Source organism: Oreochromis niloticus, linkage group LG17 (assembly GCF_001858045.2).
Source record: "Oreochromis niloticus isolate F11D_XX linkage group LG17, O_niloticus_UMD_NMBU, whole genome shotgun sequence".
Classification (NCBI taxonomy): domain Eukaryota; kingdom Metazoa; phylum Chordata; class Actinopteri; order Cichliformes; family Cichlidae; genus Oreochromis; species Oreochromis niloticus.
The window spans coordinates 31,754,133-31,778,617 of record NC_031981.2 but is presented as its reverse complement, the minus strand read 5'-3'; the positions used below and the strand labels follow the sequence as shown (position 1 = coordinate 31,778,617).

Here is a 24,485-nt window from a genome sequence, read left to right as displayed (position 1 = left end):
AAAGATAAAGATAAAGATGACCTTTATTAGTCCCACAGATGGGTTTACAATTCCACTATTCATTCACTCTCACATTCACACACTGGTGGAGGCAAGCTACAGTTATAGCCACAGCTGCCCTGGGGCAGACTGACCGAAGCGAGGCTGCCATATCGCGCCATCGGCCCCATCACGAGTAGGCGGTAGGTGAAGTGTGTTGCCCAAGGACACAACGACCAAGACAACCACTGGGCTGCTGCCAATGTTTGTATGGCCACTGCCCAGTGGCCCAAACGTGCATCGGAAAATGACTGGTATTCCAGATTAGCAGTCCAATTCAATTCAATTCAATTTTATTTATATAGCGCCAAATCACAACAAAAGTCGCCTCAAGGCGCTTTATATTGTACAGTAGATAGCACAATAATAAATACAGAGAAAAACCCAACAATCATATGACCCCCTATGAGCAAGCACTTTGGCGACAGTGGGAAGGAAAAACTCCCTTTTAACAGGAAGAAACCTCCGGCAGAACCAGGCTCAGGGAGGGGCGGCCATCTGCTGCGACCGGTTGGGGTGAAAGAAGGAAAACAGGATGAAAGACATGCTGTGGAAGAGAGACAGAGATTAATAACAGATATGATTCGATGCAGAGAGGTCTATTAGCACATAGTGAGTGAGAAAGGTGACTGGAAGGGAAAAACTCAATGCATCATGGGAATCCCCGGCAGCCTACGTCTATTGCAGCATAACTAAGGGAGGATTCAGGGTCACCTGGTCCAGCCCTAACTATATGCTTTAGCAAAAAGGAAAGTTTTAAGCCTAATCTTGAAAGTAGAGATAGTGTCTGTCTCCCGAATCCAAACTGGAAGTTGGTTCCACAGAAGAGGGGCCTGAAAACTGAAGGCTCTGCCTCCCATTCTACTTTTAAATACTCTAGGAACAACAAGTAGGCCTGCAGTGCAAGAGCGAAGTGCTCTAATAGGGTGATATGGTACTACAAGGTCATTAAGATAAGATGGGGCCTGATTATTTAAGACCTTGTATGTGAGGAGCAGGATTTTGAATTCAATTCTGGATTTAACAGGAAGCCAATGAAGGGAAGCCAAAACAGGAGAAATATGCTCTCTCTTTCTAGTCCCTGTCAGTACTCTTGCTGCAGCATTTTGGATTAGCTGAAGGCTTTTCAGCGAGTTTTTAGGACATCCTGATAATAAAGAATTACAGTAGTCCAGCCTGGAAGTAATAAATGCATGAACTAGTTTTTCAGCATCACTCTGAGACAGGATATTTCTAATTTTAGAGATGTTGCGCAAATGGAAGAAAGCAGTCTTACATATTTGTTTAATATGTGCGTTGAAGGACATGTCCTGGTCAAAAATGACTCCAAGGTTTCTCACAGCATTACTGGAGGCCAAGGTAATGCCATCCAGAGTAAGAATCTGCTTAGATACCATATTTCTAAGATTTTCAGGGCCGAGTACAATAACTTCAGTTTTATCTGAATTAAGAAGCAGAAAGTTAGCGGCCATCCAGGTCTTTATGTCTTTAAGACATTCCTGCAGTTAAACTAATTGGTGTGTGTTACCTGGCTTCATGGATAGATAGAGCTGCGTGTCATCTGCATAGCAGTGAAAATTTATGCTATGTCTTCTAATGATGCTGCCTAAGGGAAGCATGTATAATGTAAATAGAATTGGTCCTAGCACTGAACCCTGTGGAACACCATAATTGACCTTAGTGTCTGAAGAGGACTCTCCATTTACTTGAACAAATTGGAGTCTGTTAGATAGATATGATACAAACCACTGCAGTGCAGTACCTGTAATACCTACAGCATGTTCTAATCGCTCTAATAGGATATTATGGTCAACAGTATCGAACGCTGCACTGAGGTCTAGCAGGACAAGCACAGAGATGAGTCCACTGTCAGAGGCCATAAGAAGATCATTTGTAACCTTCACTAAAGCTGTTTCTGTGCTGTGCTGAGCTCTGAAACCTGACTGAAACGCTTCAAATAAGCCAGGTGTGCTCTACCCAAATTATTACACTGTTGTAGTATTTGTCGGCCGGGATGTAGGAGCAATATCTTTTCTTTAATGATAAAACAGGTGTGAATCATGTCGTATGTCTACTTCCTTTTAGTTTGTACGCATGTCATGTGAGGGGTATTTCACTGAATGGGTAGGAAATATATACACCTGGTCCCTGGTATGGCCTTTTCAAGCATTTTAACTTTACCTATTTGTTTGTGCTACTGTCTCCAGATTATACATCATTGCAGGTTTCACTATCATCTTGAAAAATTTTGCTTTCATGCTTGCTGCCCCGCTTATGTTACAGCAGTCTACACAAACTCCACCCTACCTACACTCTTCATGTCTCTTGTACACTGTCCATTGCTTTGGATGGTTGACCCCAGGTATTTAACTCATCTGCCTTCACTGCCTCCAAATCACATAGTCAACTGTGAACATCATAGTCCATGGAGACTTCTGCTTGACCTTGGCTGTAAAACTATCCATCACTACTGTAAATAAGAAGGGGCTCAGCACTAATGCTTGATGTAATCCCACCCCACCTTGTACCCCTCTGTCACTCCTACTGCACACTTCACCACTGTCTCATTGTCCTCAGTGTATCAACATCACATACTTCTGTCACTCCTGACTTCAACAGCATTAACAGCTTCATCCCTCTGTAGTTATCACAGCTCTGCACATAATCCTTGTTCTTTAAAATTGGCACCAGTACACTTCTTCATTCTTCTGCCCTCACTTCCTCCTTACTAATCCTCTGCACTTCATAACTCATTAACTGCCCTCCATCTGTCCTCCCCTTTTGCATTTTCTACATTTATGAAGCTTCAAAGTGCTCCTTCTATCTTAGCAACATAAAAGAAAGCATTGTAATGATTTTGGTGATTTTTTTTTGACAGTGTACTGTTTTTGTAATGTTTTGAAAAATATGTAATGACACCGCTATCTACTATATTAGATATATTGTTCATCAATCTTACCTTCATTCACCATATTGTAATCTAAAATCACTTCAGACTTCAGTGCTCTCCTGCTGATAATAATGCAAATTTCAGTTTTGAAGAAAAGATTTTATGTGATTTTTAAATTATGATGATTATTTTATTAACACAAATCCTGTGAGGCGTAAAAGCTCCAAATTCATTTTAGCCACCAGGGGTCACTGTTGGCCTACAACATTTAGCATGAAATAAAAGTTTATTTTGCCCGTTTATGAAGAACCAAAGTATCTGAAAATGGAAACTACAAAGAAAAATAGTTACAGTTCCTAAATAGCTTCGTAATAATTTTGTTAAACTTCATGAACTGAAGCAAAAATTGTGTAGTTGTCCAAATACTTATGGACCCAGATGTCCCACATGTTTTTTACTTGTAAGAAAAAACATCACATTTAAAACCTGTTACACTAAATATGCAAAAGATAAAGGATACAACAGAAGAAATAATTTGTTATTTGTGTCCTGATAATATGATTTCAGTTAAAACACATTTGCAGTATAATTAAAATCGTAAAGAGAGAAAGAAAAAATAAAACAAAGCAAACTCTGCAGGAAGCTTTACAATGCCTGTCCTAAGACAAACTTTTTCCCAAGAACACTCAGGCTGGTCAGTGGTCAGAGCTTATTCATCTCAACGGTGAGTCTCTTCTGCCAGAAATAGATAATCACCAAGACTGAAAGACAAACAGTAACTCATTTAAACTGAAACATCATCCATAAAGTGGAGAAGAAAAACTTTTCTATTATTTCTGCTGAAATCAAAGTGGAAAGTGGTGTAAAGCAATCATTTTGCATCATGTTGTCTAAGAATACATAACTGTAAAAAAGAAACATTTCTGTTACTTACCTGCAATAACACAGGGTATCAGCATGAAACGCAATATCTGAAGGGCTTTGTGTAACTGGGACTCAAGCCCAAGACTTACTGTCCTGTCACCATACTTTATCTACAAAATAAAGAGAAACATTTTACAGAGGGAGGTCTCAACTGAGCAATGGGTCAAAATCTTTATTGTATGCATAAATATCATTTTGAAGTTTGAAAGCAACTGTTTGTTACGAATACAGATGAAAAGGTCTGTTTGCCCTCATGATACATGGTTATCTCAGTTTCAGGTTTCTCCTCTAGAAAACTTACTTATCTCTCTTGGAGTGGCATAAAAGAAAGATTTACCAGTAACTCCTTAAATTCATGGTTGGATGGGCTTTTAAATCCACAGGTGAAAAAGTCAGTGTTGGTCCAGGTTTCTTTGGCTTCCATGATGCACTGGTATTTTGTATCGTCTTGAACGCCCCACACTGATAACTCTTCTATCATCATTTCCAGGTTGTCTGCTTTTTTCTGAAACATCAAGAGAAACAAAAGCTGAGCTCTGATGAACAGACGTCACATGTTTGAGCATGTGTAGTTCAAGAAAATATTACCTGAATGGTGATGCGCACATCTTCCCCTGTCCTTATAACTGTGAAGCTGGTAAACTCAGGGTCTGGAACGTAGGAGAGTTTTGTGGAGCAGGCTAAGGTTTCATTGGCTAGTTTCACAAACAGAGTGCTGCTAGAAAAACTCCTAGCTGCAGGTGAATCATAGGTGAGGTACTGCAATGAAATTAAATAAACACAAAAGACAGCACGACATGACTAAAGCAGGACATAAGATTATGACATGGGTTTGTCAGATCTCCAGATCTGATCCTCCAAAAAATGTTCAGAGTTCATGTATGAAAACATCTTGATGTCATTTCAAAGGCACATTGTTTGTGTCTACAGACCCACCTGAGAGCTGATGTTTCTGGGAAGTCTGACATCCTGCATTGCGTGGCTGTGGACGACCCCTTCAACAAAGTTAAGGTGAGACCCCATGAGTGTGATCTTCCTCTTCCCACTGCAGGAGAAGAAGCAGGATTTAGTCAGAGCAGAGGGACAGCAAGGAAAAAAATCATCTGATCCCACACTCCATTCGAACAGTAAGCATAACCCACTTTTTATCAATGCTTAACAGTGTGAATTATTCAAACTGTGTTTTAAACACGATTTATTTGATAGAGTCGTGAGAGATGTCCAAAAACATTTCCTCCAAATTTAACAGTTTTCATTTATAAAGATCTTTTTATGTTTAGATGTTACTGTTGTTTTCAGATTGATTAAGAAACTCACTAATAGGACTTATTGCTATCTGGAGCTGATCCAACATGAAAGAGCAAAGCTTGCAGGTCTGGGTGGGAATGAAGGTGCGCTCATTCACATGCATGCACTTGCACAGGTGGGGGAAGGAGTTGTAGGAGGTAAAGAAGATCCCAGTTTTATGCTACTAAAAATATTTCTCTAGAAAATAAGGAGTTCTCCACATATTAGTGTATTCTGCATTAGACAATCTGAGGGACTGAATCATTACTTTAGCATAGATAATATGCTGCAAACTAAAGTGTGTGATGGACTGAAAAGCTAACAAATTACCCCATGTATTCATTCTGCAGACAGCAGAGGAAAACAAAAAAAGGCGGCTGACTAATGAAAAAACTTCCTTCCTTTTATGATAAATATATCTGTTCTCTTACAGCAGGATGTAGCAGCACGTGATACTGATGTGATGTTTCTTTGGTCAAAACAGTTTCTGAGACGTTAACAGATAGAAGTTCTGTATCTTCTGTGTTTTTTAGGAGGTTTCAGCAAAACTAAACATACCTGATCCAGCTGCTGCTGGGAGTAATGTTGGTGCATGATGGTAATGAGCTGTAAGTGATTTTAGCTTTGCCATGGCAACGACCATCTGGGAGGAGAAGACATACCCTGACCACACCTTTGATATCTGAAGTGGGAATGTGGAACATCAGACTGAAACCAGTGTTGTCCCAAACAGGAGATCTGACCAGAACACAAAGAGAGAAACAGAGTCACTAACATCATCACAACACGCAGAAAACCCCAAGAAAGCTGAGCAGCAAAGTCTTCCTCAAAATTAATAAATGTTAATCTGTGTTTTTATGAGTTTAATACATCCTTTATTTTATTTGGATTACAAAGTAAACAGTAAATCCAGATTTAAAGACAAGCTCATAGAGGCAGATCATTCCACAAAATAGTGAACATTTACTTTAAAGTCCACAAATGCATAAAGAAGCAAAACACTCAGCTTTAGTTTGAGGTTTACACTCTGACAGTCTCCCTGAGCAACGGTGATGACATGCAAAATGTGTGACATTTTAACTTCAGGTGTTTATTCATCATTTTCAGATTGACGCTTTTCACTGTAGATGAAAAATAATATTTTTGACCAAGGAGCCTAAACCCCCCAAAGCTACACATTATTATCTACATTTGATAGCACATATAAAACATCATGAGGACTTCATTTTAGTGGAAGAACTTCAACAAAAAGAGTTTCCAGTTTCTTTAGGAAAAAGCTGTCCTCATTCATAAAACTAGATGGTCGCTCATAAAAGCTGTTAAACTGTAGAATATGTGAGTTTATAATGTGGCTGATGTTTCCCTGGAAACATTTCTGCTCTTTAACATGTCATTTATATCCAAAGCACAAACTCTCACATGTAAGTAAGTAAAATGTATTTATATAGCACATTTCACAGATAAAAATCTCAAAGTGCTTCATAATAAAACCAGAAAAATAAGTTAAATATTATAAAATATTAAAAAAAATTTAATTAAAAGCTTGTTTGTATAAAAATGTCATCAGCTGCTTCTTAAAGGAGTCAATGGAGTCTAGACAGCATAAAGACAATGGAACAGAGTTCCACAGCCTTGGTGCCAGTGCCTGAAAAGCCCGATCCCAATGTGTTTTGAATCTCATGTGTGGGACCAACAGTAACCTCTGACCTGATGACCTAAGTGCTCGGGATGAAGCACGAGGTTTCAACAGGTCAGAGATGTACTGGGGAGCCATGCAGAGCTCTAAAAGTTAGGGCTAAAATTTTAAAATGAACCCTTTAAATTTATTGGCAACCAATGAAGAGAAGCCAAACCAAGAGTAATATGTGACCTTTTGTTTGTGCCAGTTAAACGTCTTGCCGCAGCATTCTGTACAGTCTGAAGGCGATCCAAAGCTGATTTGTTGAGAAAGGTATAAAGACCGTTACAAAAATCAAACGAGAAGAGATAAAAGGATGAATAATCATCTCAAGTTCTGCCTTTGACACCAGTAGTCTGAGTTTAGAAATGCTTCTTAAATGATAAAAACAGTTCTGGACCAGTTGTTTAGAGTGTTTCTCAAGAGACATTGAACTGTCAAATAGAACACCTAAGTTTCTGAGACTCAACTGAAATGAAGGGCCTAAAAAATTGATATGCTGCCTAATTTCTGAGAACGTGATCAGGAGCAATAGTCAAAGTTTCTGTTTTATCTGTATTTAACTGGAGGAAACTGTCATTTAACCATTCTTTGATTTCAGACAGACAATTATTTAAACAAGTGTGTGTGTAAAGTGACTCACTCTTTTGGAGCACAGTCAGTATCTGCCTGGATCCTCACTGCAGTCACATCATCGAGGTTACGACCTGACAGCACTGCGTGGTTTCTACCGTAGAAAGACACCACACTGGGAGTGATGGAGGAGATCTCTGGGATCTGACAGTAAGACACAAAAATGATCAGTTTTAATCCAGTGCCATCTGCTGATGTTAGAAGCTCTGATGAACATGAATAAGGTGTCAGAGGAACAACGAGTTTGAGGACTGAGGTTCAGACTCACAGAGAAGTTCTTCCCAGACTGCACATTTTGGCAAACACTGTCCTGCAGGAGGAAGCAGAGAGAATCAATATGGCAGGTTTAATGTCACTGTCTAAAGAAACTATGTAGAACTGATGAGAATGGAACTTCTGTCTTATTTACAAGGAAAACATTTAATCTAAATTCTTGTCAAGCAACTGAATTTGCATTTGTGAGTTGTCATAATCAGTTAACATATTATTGTATATAATATTGCTGCTTTTGTGAAGCCATAGATATCTGAACGTTAGACCAACCCACTCTTAATAATGGTAGACAAATCTCAAAAGTAATGTAAACTTAAAGTGGAAGATTTAATGAAGAAAATCCTGAACTAGGTAAACTAAAGACATGAATTATTACATTGATCTCTGTTTGATCGGCCCAGGAACATCTGTTTATGTTCCATCTACAACCAGCTTTGATGCACTGCTGACACCTGAAGAGAAACAATCACATATTAGTGTTGAAATCATCAAGAAAATGATTATGTCCAAAAATACAACATACAACAAAGAGACTCCTCAGTAGTAATGCATTCTTCTTGGTGATGACACATAATGTTGTGTTATTAGTGATCCATCTTCATAATCTTTATAATCTGGACCTGAACTTACAAGACTGAACTTGGTGGTCCACTGATGTCAGAGCAGTTGGTCAACCTCAGCTGTTCTGACAGTTGTGTTGAACCAAGCCTAAATTTCACTGTGACATGCAGACCTGTTAAATAAAAAAATAACATGATCAATGTCATAGCCTTCAATTACTAATATTTAAACATATGTGTAATGAGTTGCACAGTTTATAATAACGAACAGCTCAGATTTGTCAACTAGTAAAGAGTATTCATCTGTCAGAGTCAGCTCTGTAATGTTTCTATTTTGCTGGTTGGGAGATGTTGCAAATCAGTAAGTAGGTCTGACTGCAAAGTATTTAATTTATGAAAAGTCACTGACCATCAGCAGGAAGTGTACGATCAGACAGGATGCAGGTGCATTGTGGGAACTGTGGAGGAGGGTTATTCGGAGCACAAATTGAGCTGGACCTTGCAGCGAACTGACAGGTAAAGTTAGATGACACTTCTTGGCCCACAGTCAGGTGTGTGTGGAGTTTCAGTAAAATCTGAAAATGAAGAACATAAGTGACAAATACCTGAAAGCCACAAATGATCACAGTCCCGAGTGTGTTTGTAAGCTGTACCTGCCCATTTGTGTCCTTTTCAACTTTGTGGGAAATCATTTTGTGTTGGGACTCATCAGGAATGGACAGCCAGTCTGAATCTGTGCAGTCATCTTCAAATGTGCAGCTAGGAGAAGAAGAAGAAATGATCACCCAGTCCAGAATTGTTTGAAGACGTCAGCTGCACATGTTGTTTCTCTCACCTGCTTTTAGAGCCACACCAACCACAGTATGCATCCTGTGCAGACCAACACTCCTGCACATTTGTGTACGTGCTGCACTTTGACACAGGAACTCGCTTCATCTAGAACAACAAACACTTTAAAATGCAGCACAGGTACATGTGACATTAAGATAATCAGTAAATAATATAAGTACCTGGTTTCTAAATGGCACATACACATGTTTACGATCCACTGGATCCAGATGTAATTTGGGAATCACTTTGCGGTCATCACTGGTCCTGTAGAGCACCGTGGGACAGGCAGCGTGATACTTCCTGTCCACAGACAGCTGACAACAAGAATTTGTGAAAACAAGAATTTATTTATTTAATTTTACTTTGTGCTGAAACATATTCGACTTGCAGTTATATAATAGATATAGGCATAATGTGTAGACTCTTGGCTTTCATTTAAAGGTATCCACATTCAAACTGGATGAAGAGTTAAAGAGTTTCAGCTCCTTAACATGTGCCATCCTCTGTTTAAAGGGACCAAAAGTAATTGGATAAATGACTAAAAGGCTATTTCATGGGCAGATGTGGGCAATTCCTTCACCATGTGATGATCAGTTGAGTAGATAAAAGGCCTGGAGTTGATTTGAGGAGTGGTGCTTGTATTTGGAAGATCTTGCTGCGAACAGACAACATGCAGTCAAAAGAGCTCTCCATGCAGGTTAAATGAGCCATCTTTAAGCTGCGAAAACATCTGTACATGGTCTGTGAAACATGATGGAGGGCGTGTGATGGCGTGCATGGCTGCCAGTGGAACTGGGACATTATTGTTTATTTATGATGTGACACAGGACAGAAGCAGCTGAATGAACTCTGTGGTGTTCAGAGACTTACTGTCTGCTCAAATCCAGCTAAATGCACTCAAATTAGTTGGGGCGTGTTTCATAATACAGATGGACAATGACCCAAAACATACAGCCAAAGCAACCCGGGAGTTTATTAAAGCAAAGAAGTGGAATATTCCCATATGGCCAAGTCAGTTACCTGATCTTGTTCCAACTAAGCATTTCACTTGTTGAAGACTAAACTTCAGACAAAAGGCACACAAACAAGCAACAACAAGGCGTGGCAGGGCATTAAAGAGGAGGAAACCCACAGGCTGTCATTGCCAGCAAAGTGTTTTCAACCAAGTCCAGTTACTTTTCAGCCCCTGAAATGAAGGGATTATGTTGAAAATGCTTTAATTCCTGACGTCTTGATGCATGTTCAGTCATCCAGGTAAGTAAATCTCCAAAAGTTGGTTCTGTTCATCTGGACGTTGTGTTTTCAGTGGGAGAAACGTTTCGTCACTTATCCAAGTGACTTCTTCAGTCTCAGCTGACTGCAGGTTCCCCCAATCTTATAAGCAGAGTCCTGGCCTGACGAGGTAGCTCTTCTGTGTTGTGCCATCCGCTTCGCCAGAGGTTGTTTGGTTTCCCTGATGTATAAATCCTGGCAATCCTCCTGGCACTTAACAGCGTTACAGCGTTAACAGCGATACAGTGTTTGTATCGGGGGACCCGATCCTTGGGGTGGACCAACTTTTGGCGCAGCGTGTTTTGGGGTTTGAAAGCTACAGAGACACGGTGTTTAGAAAAAATGCATCTCAACTGTTCCGATACTCCTGACACATATAGGATCACTACAGGTTTTCGCTTAGGCAGCAGTTGTCCTTCTCTCCTGGATCAGCTGGAGCTTTCTTTAGGTGCCTTGCCAGCTTTGACAAATGTCCAGCTGTGATAACCACATGCACTCAGGGCCTTCTTGATGTGATGTTCTTCTGCTCCTCTGGGGATGGTGTTGGCTCTATGTTGTAGCCTCCTGATGACACCCAATTTATGCTCCAGTGGGTGATGAGAGTCAAACCTTAAATACTGATCCGTATGTCTGCTGGAAGGATGATAATGTTGTTGTCATTACCAAGTGATGTGGGTGCCTTCCTCTCCTCCATGGTGATGTTAGATGCTGGGGGCTTTGCATTGCTGAGAAAGTATCGGCCTGAGTGACGAAACCTTTCTCCCACTGAAAACGCTACGTTCAGATGAACAGAATCAACTTTTGGAGATTTAATTCCTGACATTTTTATGCAATCTTTATGGTCAGCCGAGTGAACTAAAGCTGAAAGTCTGCACTTCAACTGCATCCGAGTGGTTTCATTTACCAAAAGAGCCATAATTCAATAAAAGAACCCCCCCAAAAAAAGAAAAAAAAGAGAAAAAAGTATCTCCTTCTTCTTTTTAGGATACAAATTGTGTTTCTGACTGTGTCATAGCAGGGCCGAAGTCTTCACTCATACAAAAAACTCAGTCGCCATCTTATCATATTTGTGTTGGACAACCTCATATTGACAAATATTGATCATGTACAGGCTTCAGCGTCTCTATGGGATTACCAACAGCAGAGACAGTGAATCCCACCATAGTAACATATAGGTAGCCAACACTAGCAATGCATCAGTCTGATATTAGCATCAGAGATTCTTCCAGTCATGGTTCAAAAAGTGAGATCAGGTGTGGGTCAAGCTAATCAGTCCTGTGATGTTCAGTGTTTAATGTGTCAACTGTTCGCAGCTGTGTACCTGTTGCTAACTGGTGAGAACTAACATAGCCCTGAGGAAGATAACGGGAAGAGAGCAGTCTGGAGGTATTTAAAACCTGCAACATCAACTGTTTTCTTATTTGTATGTTTTCAATAGTTTCTCACTACATTTCAAACTTCTTCTTGTTTACTTTCTAACTTTTGTCATATCAGTAAAATACTTGTTTAGAAGCTTTTAGTGCTTTCATGGTCACATCTCTCATCTCTCCACTCCACAAACAACACCTGCATGTGTGTGAGCAGATGAACTCACAGTGAGACTGAGAGCACACAAGTGAAACCACAAGTGACTGCAGTTTGCAGCAAAGACTTCAACAATGAAATAAAATGAGAGTAGTTCAAATAAGCAAGCTAAAAAAATCATAAATTATTTGCCTTTAAAAAGCTTTGTTTGTTATTTATCTTGGGTCAGTGGTTGTTTGTGATTTTATTAATAGATGCTAATTCAACAAATATATTTTGGTGACAGAACTATTTTTCATGTTTGTTTCATGTGAGGAATCCAGCACATTTCAGGATGATGAAATGGCATTTAGATGTACTGATGTAATGGTACTTTAGAAGTTTCGTTTCATACACACCTTAATGAGCTGCCCGTCTCCTGTCCCAATGAAGAAAACCATCCAGCCTCTCTGCCTCACTGCCAGCACAGAGGTCATGTAGCTGTGCCTGAAGAGGACTGCCTTTGGTTTCAGGACCTTTGGCCGAGAAACAAACACACTGATCATCAGATCTGATACTTTAGATATCTTTAGATTAGAACTCAAGATGGTTAAAATAGAAGTAAGCTGTCATCACTCCAAACCTAATGAAGTGCTTTAAATTTATGAACCCAAACAGCACATCCATTATTTGTGTTTACACCTTGTATAATCACATACATGAACATGATTCAAATATGAAATAATGCTCAATAAACTGAATTGACTATGATGCAATTTTTTCATATATAATTAAAAAATCTGCTATTTCAAGAGAGTGATGCTGATTTGTGCCTTGTGTTTTGTTCACAGCATTTCATGAAGTATGTGGATACTGATAATGAATCTTTATCAAGTCATATGAGAGCACAGTGACCATAACTGACATCTGTCACCACAGCAGCAACTCTGTAAGTGACTAATTAACTGACCTCTCACTAGGAGCATGATAGTGTGGGGACAGTGGAACTGGGAATTTAGAGCCCCACCGGTACAAGGGACTGTTGTAATGCTGTAATGGAAAGTGTCTTTTTGTTTATTTCCAAGTAATCACTGTTATGTTTAGAATGGTGTCAATAAATTGGTTGAGTGACTGAACTATAATTCCAAAAAGGTAACAGCTCTCTCATTCCACCTAAACCCCTTACAAATGAGAGAAAATGTTTAGTTGTGGTTTAGTAATGTTTAGTCCATCTCGTAATGGGATTTGCCTTCATATCACAGCAACAAAGCAACATTTGTGTATCGAAGAAGATCAAAAATAAAATAAGTAGCAGTAGCAGCTGTTATGATGGCGAAATATTGTAACACAAGCGGAGCTTGGATGGAAGCAGATAGAAATTCTTCCAAGTAATCAGTTGTACTGTCAGCAGTTTCATCTGAAGGTTTATCGTCACTGACTTTAAGCAGCATTTGCTTCTCTGCATGCTGAACCAGCTGTAAGAAAGCCTGTGCATTTCAGGATGATAAAATAATATTTAAAAGACACAATTACATTTTTTAAAGTTTGCAAGTTGGCCTTTGTATAATTATGGATGTGCTTATTTAGTTTTTGTTAAAATGTTCAAATCAGAATCAGAATACTTTATTAATCCCAGAATAAATGATGTCATCACAGTTGCTCCAAAACAGTAAGAATAGAACCTTTGCTAAATTAAATAATGCAATATATTACAAGATATAACAAAATAGCTCTAATTATGAATACTTCAGTATATTATCCAAAGTTGAATATTGATATAGATGACATTCAGGTACCTTTCTTATTATATTGACTTTATTTTCTCTGCAGAGGACAATAATAAAACACTGTCAGGCAGGTCACCATTGTAGGCTTCCTGAGTACAAACTCTCAAATGTTTTCATGTATTAAACCACAACATGCACTGATCTGACTGAACATGATCAGTGCATGTTGTGTTTGATGACATAAAACATTTGATTAAATCTCATTTAATAAAATGTATTTTAACATATTAGCCCGACTGAACCAAAGTACTTTAATGTTAGTGTCAATGGACTGGTTCTTATATAGCGCTTTTCTACTCTATCTGAGCACTCAAAGCACTTTATACAACTAATTCATTCACCCAATCACGCTTTCTAAGATGTAAGTGCTCACTATCTAACATTCATACTCAGATGGATGTACTGAAGGGCAACATGGGGTTAGTATCTCGCCAAAGGATATGCGGCATTCAGACCGGAGCAGACTGGGATCGAACCACCAACCTTCCTCTTAGTAGCTGACCACCTGACCACCTGAGCTACAGCCATGTCAGTTTGATAAATAAATAATGTGTTTGGAAACTCGTTTAACGTTCACAATTAACAATTTAATATATTATTTACATTTATTATGGCTTCAGAAAATGGAAAAATACTGAAAAACTAGCTGAGGTCAACTATTACCCAGCAACACTCAACAGCCTTTTTTCCACTGAAAATGAAGTCGCAAAAAAGCTTGAAGATTTTATCAATTATAACAAGAGAGCTTGTCAATTTACATGGGGGATAAACACCACCATCATATATGTGATCTTAATTAATTTATCAGATTTCTTAAGTTTTAAGTATCTCTTTTTTTAACCATTACACTGTAATACAGAAAACACTAGTGCTGTGGTTGATTTTTTTTTTTTTGTTAAAAAGAAAAAAAGAGTCAAAAGATTTCCAAGAGATGTGGATCAGAAAAGGGTCCCACAGCAGTGCTACATCCCTGCTCACACCTACAAATTTAGGTCTTATGGACTCCAGCTTTCTTTGATGAAGCCGAACATCATTCAGTGAAACCCAGTTTGTTCATCACATGCACCAGCAGACACACCAGCACTTTACGTAATTCGGACTCCTTTTTCTGGTGTCGTCAACTTTGGAAATAATATGAGTTTTTGTAGAAATTACCTGAGACAAAGTGTCTTTTAAGTGTCTTCTGTTTGGTCTCAGTGAGATTGTATTTATATATATTATAATGTTATTATTTATTATGATTGGCTTCCGTTCTTTTTACTTTAAAAATACAAATATGCATTCATTTATTATATATATTTATTGTAGATTTTAAAGGTGTTTAGAGCAAATTCTCCTTTTTGAAACAAACATTAAATTTTCATGTGAAGTAGCAGACTGAGTCTGAGTCGATTGATGTTTCTAGTTTTGTGACCACACTGTGTAATAAAGTAATCTGCCTCTCTTTGAACATTTTGCTTTCATGAATGTCCACATGAAACTGTGGAGGCACAGGTGGAGACTACATTCAGGAACCATTCAGAACATGTTTAGAAGTTATGCAGTGACCCACCGTCACCGTCACTTCTGATGGCACAGAGGTGTAGAAGTCTGGATCTCTGTCCCCTGCTCTGCTGTAATCAGGGCTGATGTCAAACACCATCAGCTCGGTGTCGGTGTCTCCTCCATCCACACTGAACACGCCGCTCCAAAGCACTGGCTGCTCCCCGGGATGACCGAGGAGGCCACGAGTCTGCTGCTTTCACCGTCAGAGACACTGAGAGTCGCGCCCCGCAGAGACTTGAGTGTATCAGTTTTACTTTTTTCGCCTTTGAGCCAAATGAGGCGGACTCTGTTTGTCTGAGCTGAGAGCACGTTGGAGAACAGATAGATGGTTGATTTAATCTGAAACCCGTCAACAAACTCCACATCACCTTTATTTTTAATCTTAGGCGTGCCCGAAGCTCCATCAGTTAGAGAAAATAAACCTCCACCCTGTTTGTTATCTGTATTATGAAGGTTGATAGTTTCGGAATCGGAAGGGCACCTCTTTTCAAACGTCCCTTTCTTCTGTATCGCAGTGAGAATATACGTGTCATTTTCTGTTTTCTTCTTCACATCCACCAGAAAGCTGACTGACCTGTTGCTGCTCTTCAGAGGTCCCACCTGGATGTGTTCTCTGTACAGAAGCTTGGAGATGTTCTTTAGGTCCAGAACCTCGCAGTGACCGCAGTCATCGTCAGTCACACCGCAGCTGATCAGAGAGTCATTCTTTGTGAAAGGCAACAACACGTTGATGCTGAAAGTATCGTTCCACTCAGCTGTGTCAGAAACCCGGTAAAACTGAACATCATCCTGTTGGTTTCCGGTCTTTAAGATTCCTCTCTGGGTCAGACTGTTGATCAGAGTCAGATCATGGCTCAGCTGGTACAGCCTCTCCTCTGTGGCGATATAAAGCCTGTTGGAAGTAACGGCAAATTGGCGGATGTCTCCATCAAAGGTAAAGCCTCCATATTCCTCCAGGCACAGACTTCGTTCTCCCCAGAGAACAGAAAGCAAAGCGAGCAGCAGGATCATCTTGTAGCAGCAGTGATACTTGTGCCTGGGACACCGTCATACACTGAAGGTCTGCATGGCACTCTGCTCTGTGACACAGTGCCTCTAGACTCGTGCGTAAAAGCGCAGTGTGCCTCTGCTGAAAAAAGAAGTGTTAAAAGTAGAAGGAAGCACACCCAGCTAATAGAAAAATCAGATTTCAATTTTTCATCGTTACTATTTTCTTTCAGCTGTTTTCTCTACTTTCTGCCATGTTCTCAGTCTGTACAGTTTAGTGTGACAGCAGAACCTGAACAAAATCAAAACAGTGACAGCACTCAGCTGCTGAGAAAGCATTTGTTGAACCTTCAGTAAGTTGTTACACACTGAAGGAAGACAATGTTCGTCCAGGTGCACACTGAGGTTTATTAATCTGAAACATACCTCAATACTAGTTCTGTGTTACTGTCGGCTTCCATTACCATGGCTGGCCTGCGTTACTTTGTAAGCGATTACTTTATCAGTCACTCATTGTCTGAGCAGCCACTGCCACCTACTGGACAAACTCAATATCGCCTTAGAGCCACATCAGGTGAGAGCAAATGAGCTTTTTCGCTCTGTAATGTGATGTCAAAGGATACACACTGTATGGTTTTAATAAAGACAGAATATTTTCATTCGATGTTTTTTTATGTAATTTGATCTTTAGATCAGTCGCGCTGAGCACAGGTCCACTGATCCCTGCAAACATGAAGTCTGTGCTGGCGTTGAAAACTCGCAGAACTTCCTACAAGTTCTAACGACAGAACAACAAAGGCGACATCTAGTGTCAGCTCTGGGAAATTATTTTTCTTAAGTTTATGGCATCCGTTAAATCAGGGGTGTCAAACTCCAGTCCTCGAGGGCCAGTATCCTGCTTTTTTTGAGATATCCCTGCCCTACCTGCTGCTGATTACCTGGATCAGGTGTGTTTTGCCAATAAGAAGCTACAAGGGCAGGTTAGTTGGAAAACAAGCAGGAAAGCGGGCCTCGAGGCCTGGAGTTCGACACCTGTGCGTTAAATGATCACCGACCAAAATATGAAAATATGACTTCTTCTACTCTGACAGAGACCACCAGACTGTTATTACCAACAAATGTCAGTAATAACAAACGTTATTTATTCTTATTTCTGATGCTAGTCTGAACAAAGTGATGGTCATAATACAACTGCGACACACCAACCAGGACCCAGCCAGAGCCCCAGCTTGAAGGTGGAGAACACCCAGAACCCCAGGTTCCAATCCTGCTCAGGGCGAATTTTTTTTTTCACCACCATACAACTTTTTGCAACTTTTCATCTTTTTCAGCTTTTCAGAAGAGAGCTTCAGCGTTAAGGCATCCACACAGCATTTTCGCAGGAAATGCAAATTTTTCTAGTATGATTTGTCAGATGGTCCATCTTGAACATATGTTCACCTCTATAGTGCACTCTATGTAGTATTTTTTTATTGTATTAATTGTAGACTGGGATTTCTAATCAATTTAAATGTTTTTAAGCATATCTAAGACTAGAAGTTTTGGTCTAGGCTCACTGATAAATCTGCATCCCACTTTGCAATAGGAAGGCATATTGATTCACCTTTTTTGGAAAGTGTCATGTATATTCTAGACAGTAATTCTGGGGTTTGAAGATTAAGGAATTGTACCACACTTGATGGTGTTTGTAATTCAACTGGATTAGGTTTACATTTCTTTTTATTATAGACTTAATAATAGATTTAGAATTAGAATTTACTATAGATAGAGCTTATAGATAGAGCTATAGAGCTTTATTATAAATTTAAGATTTAGCAACTTAAACTTCAATTTAACGATTTGGTATTGAAGAATGTTTCAGTGATTACCAATTCATGTAAGACAAGACAAAGTGTGACAACCAACCAAGGTCTACCTCAGGGCTGGACTGGGACAAAACAATCAGCCCTGGCATTTTTCATCCAAGTGGCCCAGGATGATAACGAGATGATGATGGATCGCTGGACAAGAAATGAACAAATAGGCTGCTGCAAATGTTTGTATGGCCAGTGCCCAGAGGCCCAAAGGTGCATCGGAAAATGCCTGGTGTATATACTCCAGATTACCAGTCCATGTGTGATCTACCCAAATTATTACACTGGTGTAATATTGATCGGCTGGAACGTAGGAACCTCATCTTTTTCTTTGACGATAAAACAGGTTTGAATCATGTTGCATGTCTACTTCTGGATTTTTATTTGATATGCATGTCACGTGAGGGATATTTCAATGAATGGGTAGGAAATATATTAACCTGGTCACTGGTATGGCCTTTTCAAGCATTTTAACTTTACCTTTTTGTTTGTGCTACCGTCTCCAGATTATGCATCATAGCAAGTCTCACTACCATCATAATAAAATTTAGCTTTCATGCTTGCTGCTCTGCCTATGCCACCAAAATCTCTTACACCTGTCTATACCCACTACACCCTACCTACACTCTTCACCTCTCTAGTACACTGTCCATTGCTTTGGATGGTTGACCCCAGGTATTTACAGTTAACTCATCTGCCTTCACTACCTCCCTACAAATCACATAGTCATCTGTGAACATCATAGTCCATGAAGACTTCTGCCTGACCTTGTCTAAAATCACTTCAGACTTCAGTGCTCTCCTGCTGATAATAATGCAAATTTCAGTTTGGAAGAAAAGAGTTTTGTGTGATTTTTAAATTATGGTGATTATTTTATTAACACAAATCCTGTGAGGCGTAAAACCTCCAAATTCATTTTAGCCACCAGAGGTCACTGTTGGCCTACAACATTTAGCATGATGAAAAAGTTTATTTGGCCCGTTTATGAAGAAGAACCAAAGCGTCTGAAAATGGAAACTACAAAGAAAAATAGTTACAGTTCCTAAATAGCTTTGTAATAATTTTGTTAAACTTTATGAACTGAAGCAAATATTGTTTCTTTGTCCAAATACTTATGGACCCAGATGTCTCTTCTGAAAAAAACATCAGATTTAAAACCTGTTACACTAAATATGCAAAAGACAAAGGATACAACAGATAAAATAATTTTTTATTTGTGTCCTGATAATATGATTTAAGCTAAAACACATTTGCAGTAAAATTTAAATTGTAAAGAGAGAACAAAAAAACAAAACAAAGCAAACTCTGCAGGAAGCTTTATAATGCATATTTTGAGACAAACTTTTTCCCAAGAACACTCAGGCCGATCAGTGGTCAGAGCTTATTCATCTCAACGGTGAGTCTCTTCTGCCAGAAATAGATGATCATCAACACTGAAAGACAAACAGTAACTCATTTAAACTGAAACATCAGCCATAAAGTGGAGAAGAAAAACTTTTCTATTATTTCTGCTGAAATCAAAGTGGAAAGTGGTGTAAAACAATCATTTTGCATAAGATTGTTTAATAATCCGTAAATGCAGAAAAGAAACATTTCTGTCACTTACCTGCAATAACACAGGGTATCAGCATGAAACGCAATATTTGAAGGGCTTTGTGTAACTGGGACTCAAGCCCAAGACTTACTGTCCTGTCACCATACTTTATCTACAAAATAAAGAGAAACATTTTACAGAGGGAGGTCTCACCTGAGCAATGGGTCAAAATCTTTATTGTATGCATAAATATCATTCTGAAGTTTGAAAGCAACTGTTTGTTATGAATACAGCTGAAAAGGTCTGTTTGCCCTCATGATACATGGTTATCTCAGTTTCAGGCTTCTCCTCTAGAAAACCTCAAACTCAGAACTTTGATGTTGTCATTTTCACAAAAAAAGGAAGTTTTCTAAAGAACACCTCACCATACAACGAGTTCGGTTCGTTTTTCCTCTGTTACTTATCTAGCTTGGAGTAGCATAAAAGAAAGATTTACCAGCAACTCCTCATATTCAGAGTTGGGTGGGCTTTTAATTTTACAGGTGAAAAAGTCAGTGTTTTTGTCCAGGTTTCTTTGGCTTCCACGATGCACTGGTATTCTCTATTGTCTTAACTGCTCCACACTGATAACTCTTCTATAATCATCTCCAGGTTGTCTGCTTTTTTCTGAAACAACAACAGAAAAAACCTAAGCTTTTACGGTCAATAGACTAATTCTTATATAGTGCTTTTCTACTCTCCCAAAGCAATTTACAAAACATGCCAGTTAACCCATTCACTTTCTTCTATGCTTCAAATGCTTTTCTAGCTAACATTCACAGCCATTAGAGTATGAATAAGCAACTTCAAATTCAGACTGAGTTAGCCAGAGATTGAACCACCAACCGTCCGATCAGTAGATACCCTGCGCTACTTCCTAAGCTACAGCCACATGCTGATGAACTGATGTCACATGTTTGAGCATGTGCAGTTCAAGAAAACATTACCTGAATGATGATGCAGACATCTTCCCCTGTCCTTGTGGCTGTGAAGCTGGTAAACTCAGGATCTGGATAATACGAGAGTTTTGTGGAGCAGGTCAAGGATTGATTGGCTACTTTCAAAAACACAGTGCTGCTAGAAATCCTGTCTTCAACTGTAGGTGAATCATAGGTGAGATTCTGCAATGAAATTAACTGCACACAAAAGACAACATGACATGACTAAAATAGCACATAACACAACATGAAAAATCACATCTATGTTGAAACAACTGGCTCCTGCAATCCAACATGATTACATTACATGACAAAACACTTGAGATGATACAACATCACATATTCAGATACACTGTAATTTATAATTTTTCATATAACAGGGCTGGTCAACATAAACAGTAATACAACAACAAACAACAACAACAAACCTTATTTATATAGCACATTTAAAAACCAGTGGTGTACCAAAGTGCTTAACATTCAAGGGGGTGAGATGAAGTAACAGGAAAGGATGAGGGCTATGGCAAGGTACCAAAACGTGCTAGCAGGTTGAATGGCATTAAAATACACGAAGGCAAAAGAATTGCATATAAAAGCATAAAAGAAAGCTAAGCGTAGAGGATAAAACAGTCAAAAAAATTAAAATGAATTAAAAGTAATTAAGAATAAGCCGAAGATAAGAATAAGCGTTAAGCTAACTATCAAGCAGGTGTTAACTGGTAGAAAAGGCGAGGCTAAATAAGTGGGTTTTTAACCACGATTTGAAGGAATGGATGGAATCAGACTCGCGTATAGCGATGGGGAGGTTATTCCATAAATCGGGTGCAGCCAAGGCAAACGTGCGGTCACCTCTAGTCTTCAGCCGAGATCTTGGCAGTACCAAGAGTGACTGGGAAGATGATCTTAATGCTCTAGTAGGGGTGTATGATCTAAGTAGCTCAATGAGGTAGCTTGGCGCTATATTGTTAATAATTCGGAAGGTAAACAGCAAGATTTTGAATTGAATGCGGTACTTAACGGGAAGCCAATGCAGATCAGCAAGGACAGGGGTAATAGAGACACGCCGCCCACTACCAGTAAGGAGACGAGCAGCTGCATTCTGAACAATTTGGAGTCTATGGAGGAGAGTAGAGTTAAGACCGAGGTAAAGTGAGTTGCAATAATCCAACCTAGATGTCACAAAGGCGTGGATAAGCTTTCCAAGGTCCCTATGTGGAACATAATGTCTGGCCTTGCTAATAAGACGCAATTGATGGAAACAAGATTTAACAACAGGAGACACTTGTTTATCGAACTTAAAAGAGCTATGCACAAACACACCCAGGTCACTAACAGTGTCGGTGAGGAAACTGTTAAAGGAACCGAGGGCGTCACGGAGTTGGTCACGAGGGACTCTACTGTCAAACACGATAATTTCCGTTTTCCTGTCGTTTTGAATAAGAAAGTTACCTGCGAGACAATTTTTGACCTCACGCATGCACTCGCGAAAGTCGTACAAAGACATAGAGGGATCATCAGTTAGCTCGAAATACATCTGTATGTCGTCGGCATAACAATGATGTGCGATGTTATACTTCTCAAAGATTGTGCCTAAGGGGAGCATATACAGTGAGAAGAGCAAGGGGCCAAGGACAGATCCTTGAGGCACGCCGCAGGAGACAGGTGCAGCAGAGGAGAAATAAGGGCCAAAATTGATCGAGAAGGACCTATTAGAGAGGTATGACTTAAATCAATCTAGGGTGGCACCTCCAATGCCAACTGTGTGTTCAAGCCTCGCTAATAGGATGTTATGATCTACCATATCAAAGGCCGAGGATAGATCTAGTAGGACCAAGACTGAAGAGCGTCCGGAGTCAGCAATCAGAAGGAGATCATTGAGGACTCTGAGCAAGGCCGTTTCAGTACTATAACAGGGTTTGTAAGCAGACTGAAATTTATCATAGATGGCATTCGTATCCAAATACAGCTGGAGTTGTGAAAGAACGATCCTCTCCAGTATTTTGGACAGGAATGGAAGCTTAGAAATCGGCCTACAGTTCCCAAGATCGTTATGATCAAGGTTCCTTTTTTTAAGAACGGGCTGGACAACAGCGTGTTTGAAGGCTAAAGGAACAGAGCCTGCAAGTAGAGATATATTCATTAGAGATAGGATGCTGGGTCCAATTACGCTGAAGCAATCCTTAACTAAACTAGATGGAAGGATATCATGAGCAGGAGAGGTGTTCTTTGATTGGTCAATAAATCGCTTGAGAGTATGGAGTGACACCGGCTCAAACTGTTGAAATGATGATAAACAGCCAGGGGTGGGAGTAAAACTCGACACTGAAGGGAGCGAGGACTTAAGATGTGAAACTTTACGAATAAAATGAGTTAAAAAGATTTCAATGAGAGAAGGAGAGCACGCCAGTAGCATTTCAGGACAGGGGTTAACCAATGAATTGAAAACATTAAAGAGAGATCGGGGGTTGTGACCATGAGTAAGAATAATTTTAGATAGGAAGGCAGCTTTGGCCATTTTAGCAGCAAGTTGAAATTGCAACCGGCTGGCACGCAAGATATCATAAGAAACCTGGAGTCCGTCTTTCTTCCATTTTCTCTCATCCCGGCGGCACACACGTCGCAAGGCACGTGTAGAATCATTTAGCTAGCATCGGGAAAAGGATCTAGGGTGCTTCATTTTAACAGGGGCAACAGTATTGAGGATGGAGGAGCATGTGGAAAAAAAGGTGCTAGCAAAGTCATCAATCGTGGAAGCCAGGGACCAGTCAGGAATGGAAGAGGCAAGTTTAAAAAAAGACATTGAAAAATTCTCCACAGTTCCAGAATTAATTATACGTGTAGGGCGTAGGAGAGCATCAGGGTGAAGTTCAGAAGTACATAAGTTAACATCAAAGATAACAGGAAAGTGATCAGAAATCCCAACATTGCTTATATCCTTAATGCTAATGTCCAAGCCATATGAAAATACATACAAGGTGTAATGTACCTGAGAGCTGATGTATCTGGGAAGTCTGACCTCCTGCATTGTGTGGCTGTGCATGACCCCTTCAACAAAGTTAAGATGGGACCCAGTGAGTGTGATCTTCCTCTTCCCACTGCAGAAGAAGAAGCAGGATTTAGTCAGAGCAGAGGGACAGCATGAAAATAGTCATCTCAGAGAGAATTTTCTTACAATGATGACATGATAGTAAAATAATAGTACAACATCCTTTCATTTTTTTAATTTAATTTTTTCATTATTATTATTGATTACATGATAGCAAAACCTACGATCAATGACCAACTATGAACAATAATCCCAAAAGGTTGATTCTGTTCATCTGGACGTAGCGTTTTCAGTGGGAGAAATGTTTCATCCTTCATCCAAGTGACTTCTTCAGTCTCAGCTGACTGCAGGTTTCCTCAGCCTTATAAACAGTACAGTACAATGACTGAAACAAGTCTATTGAATGAACAATGGGCTCTCAGATCAGTCCCTTGAGCATTAACATGCAAATTGTCATGACCATTGATCAACAACTACTGATCAAAGCACACTGATCAAAGACCACTGATCATTGGCCATGAGTACCACTCATAGAGAGTTGGGGAATGGCTGCAAACACAGCATGTTAAGATGGTGAAAGATGTACCCTTAGGCCCTCTCCTGAATTCAGAGATGGTCTTTCCCTTTTCACGTAAATGGCCTCCTTGACTCCAAACCAGCGTTCCTCCCTGTCCAGGATGTGTACATCCTCATCATTGAAAGAGTGTCCACTGGCCTGTAGGTGTAAACAGTCCTGGCCTGATGAGGTAGCTCTTCTGTGTTGTGCTATCCGCTTAGCCAGAGGTTGTTTGGTTTCCCCGATGTATAAATCCTGGCAATGCTCCTGGCACATAACAGCAAACACTACATTACTCTGTTTGTGTCAG

At 39.7% G+C, this 24,485-nt stretch overlaps 1 protein-coding gene across 1 annotated transcript; it reads right to left on the bottom strand.

The window, feature by feature from the left end:
* Nucleotides 1-3,399: 3,399 nt before the first annotated feature.
* On the bottom strand, nucleotides 3,400-16,233 carry LOC106097580 (plexin-C1). The gene is made up of 18 exons (XM_019346436.2): nucleotides 15,508-16,233; nucleotides 15,230-15,415; nucleotides 12,310-12,426; nucleotides 9,696-9,770; nucleotides 9,295-9,429; nucleotides 9,120-9,220; nucleotides 8,938-9,043; nucleotides 8,694-8,859; nucleotides 8,355-8,457; nucleotides 8,101-8,176; nucleotides 7,720-7,761; nucleotides 7,462-7,595; nucleotides 5,699-5,878; nucleotides 4,790-4,898; nucleotides 4,442-4,612; nucleotides 4,191-4,358; nucleotides 3,864-3,963; nucleotides 3,400-3,690 (listed from the first exon to the last, which is right to left on the bottom strand). Exons 1-18 carry the CDS (start codon nucleotides 16,231-16,233, stop codon nucleotides 3,632-3,634), a joined length of 2,754 nt encoding a protein of 917 aa, XP_019201981.1. The 3' UTR covers nucleotides 3,400-3,631.
* Nucleotides 16,234-24,485: the final 8,252 nt, after the last annotated feature.

Coding starts and splice junctions, on each gene's coding strand:
- LOC106097580 (XM_019346436.2), bottom strand. CDS start 16,233: ATGATCCTGCTGCTCGCTTTGCTTTCTGTTCTCTGGGGAGAACGAAGT. Junction 8,860..8,937: donor AAAAGGACACAAATGGGCAG/GTACAGCTTACA, acceptor CTTCATTTTCAG/ATTTTACTGAAACTCCACAC. Junction 5,879..7,461: donor ACTGACTGTGCTCCAAAAGA/GTGAGTCACTTT, acceptor TGTTCTGGTCAG/ATCTCCTGTTTGGGACAACA.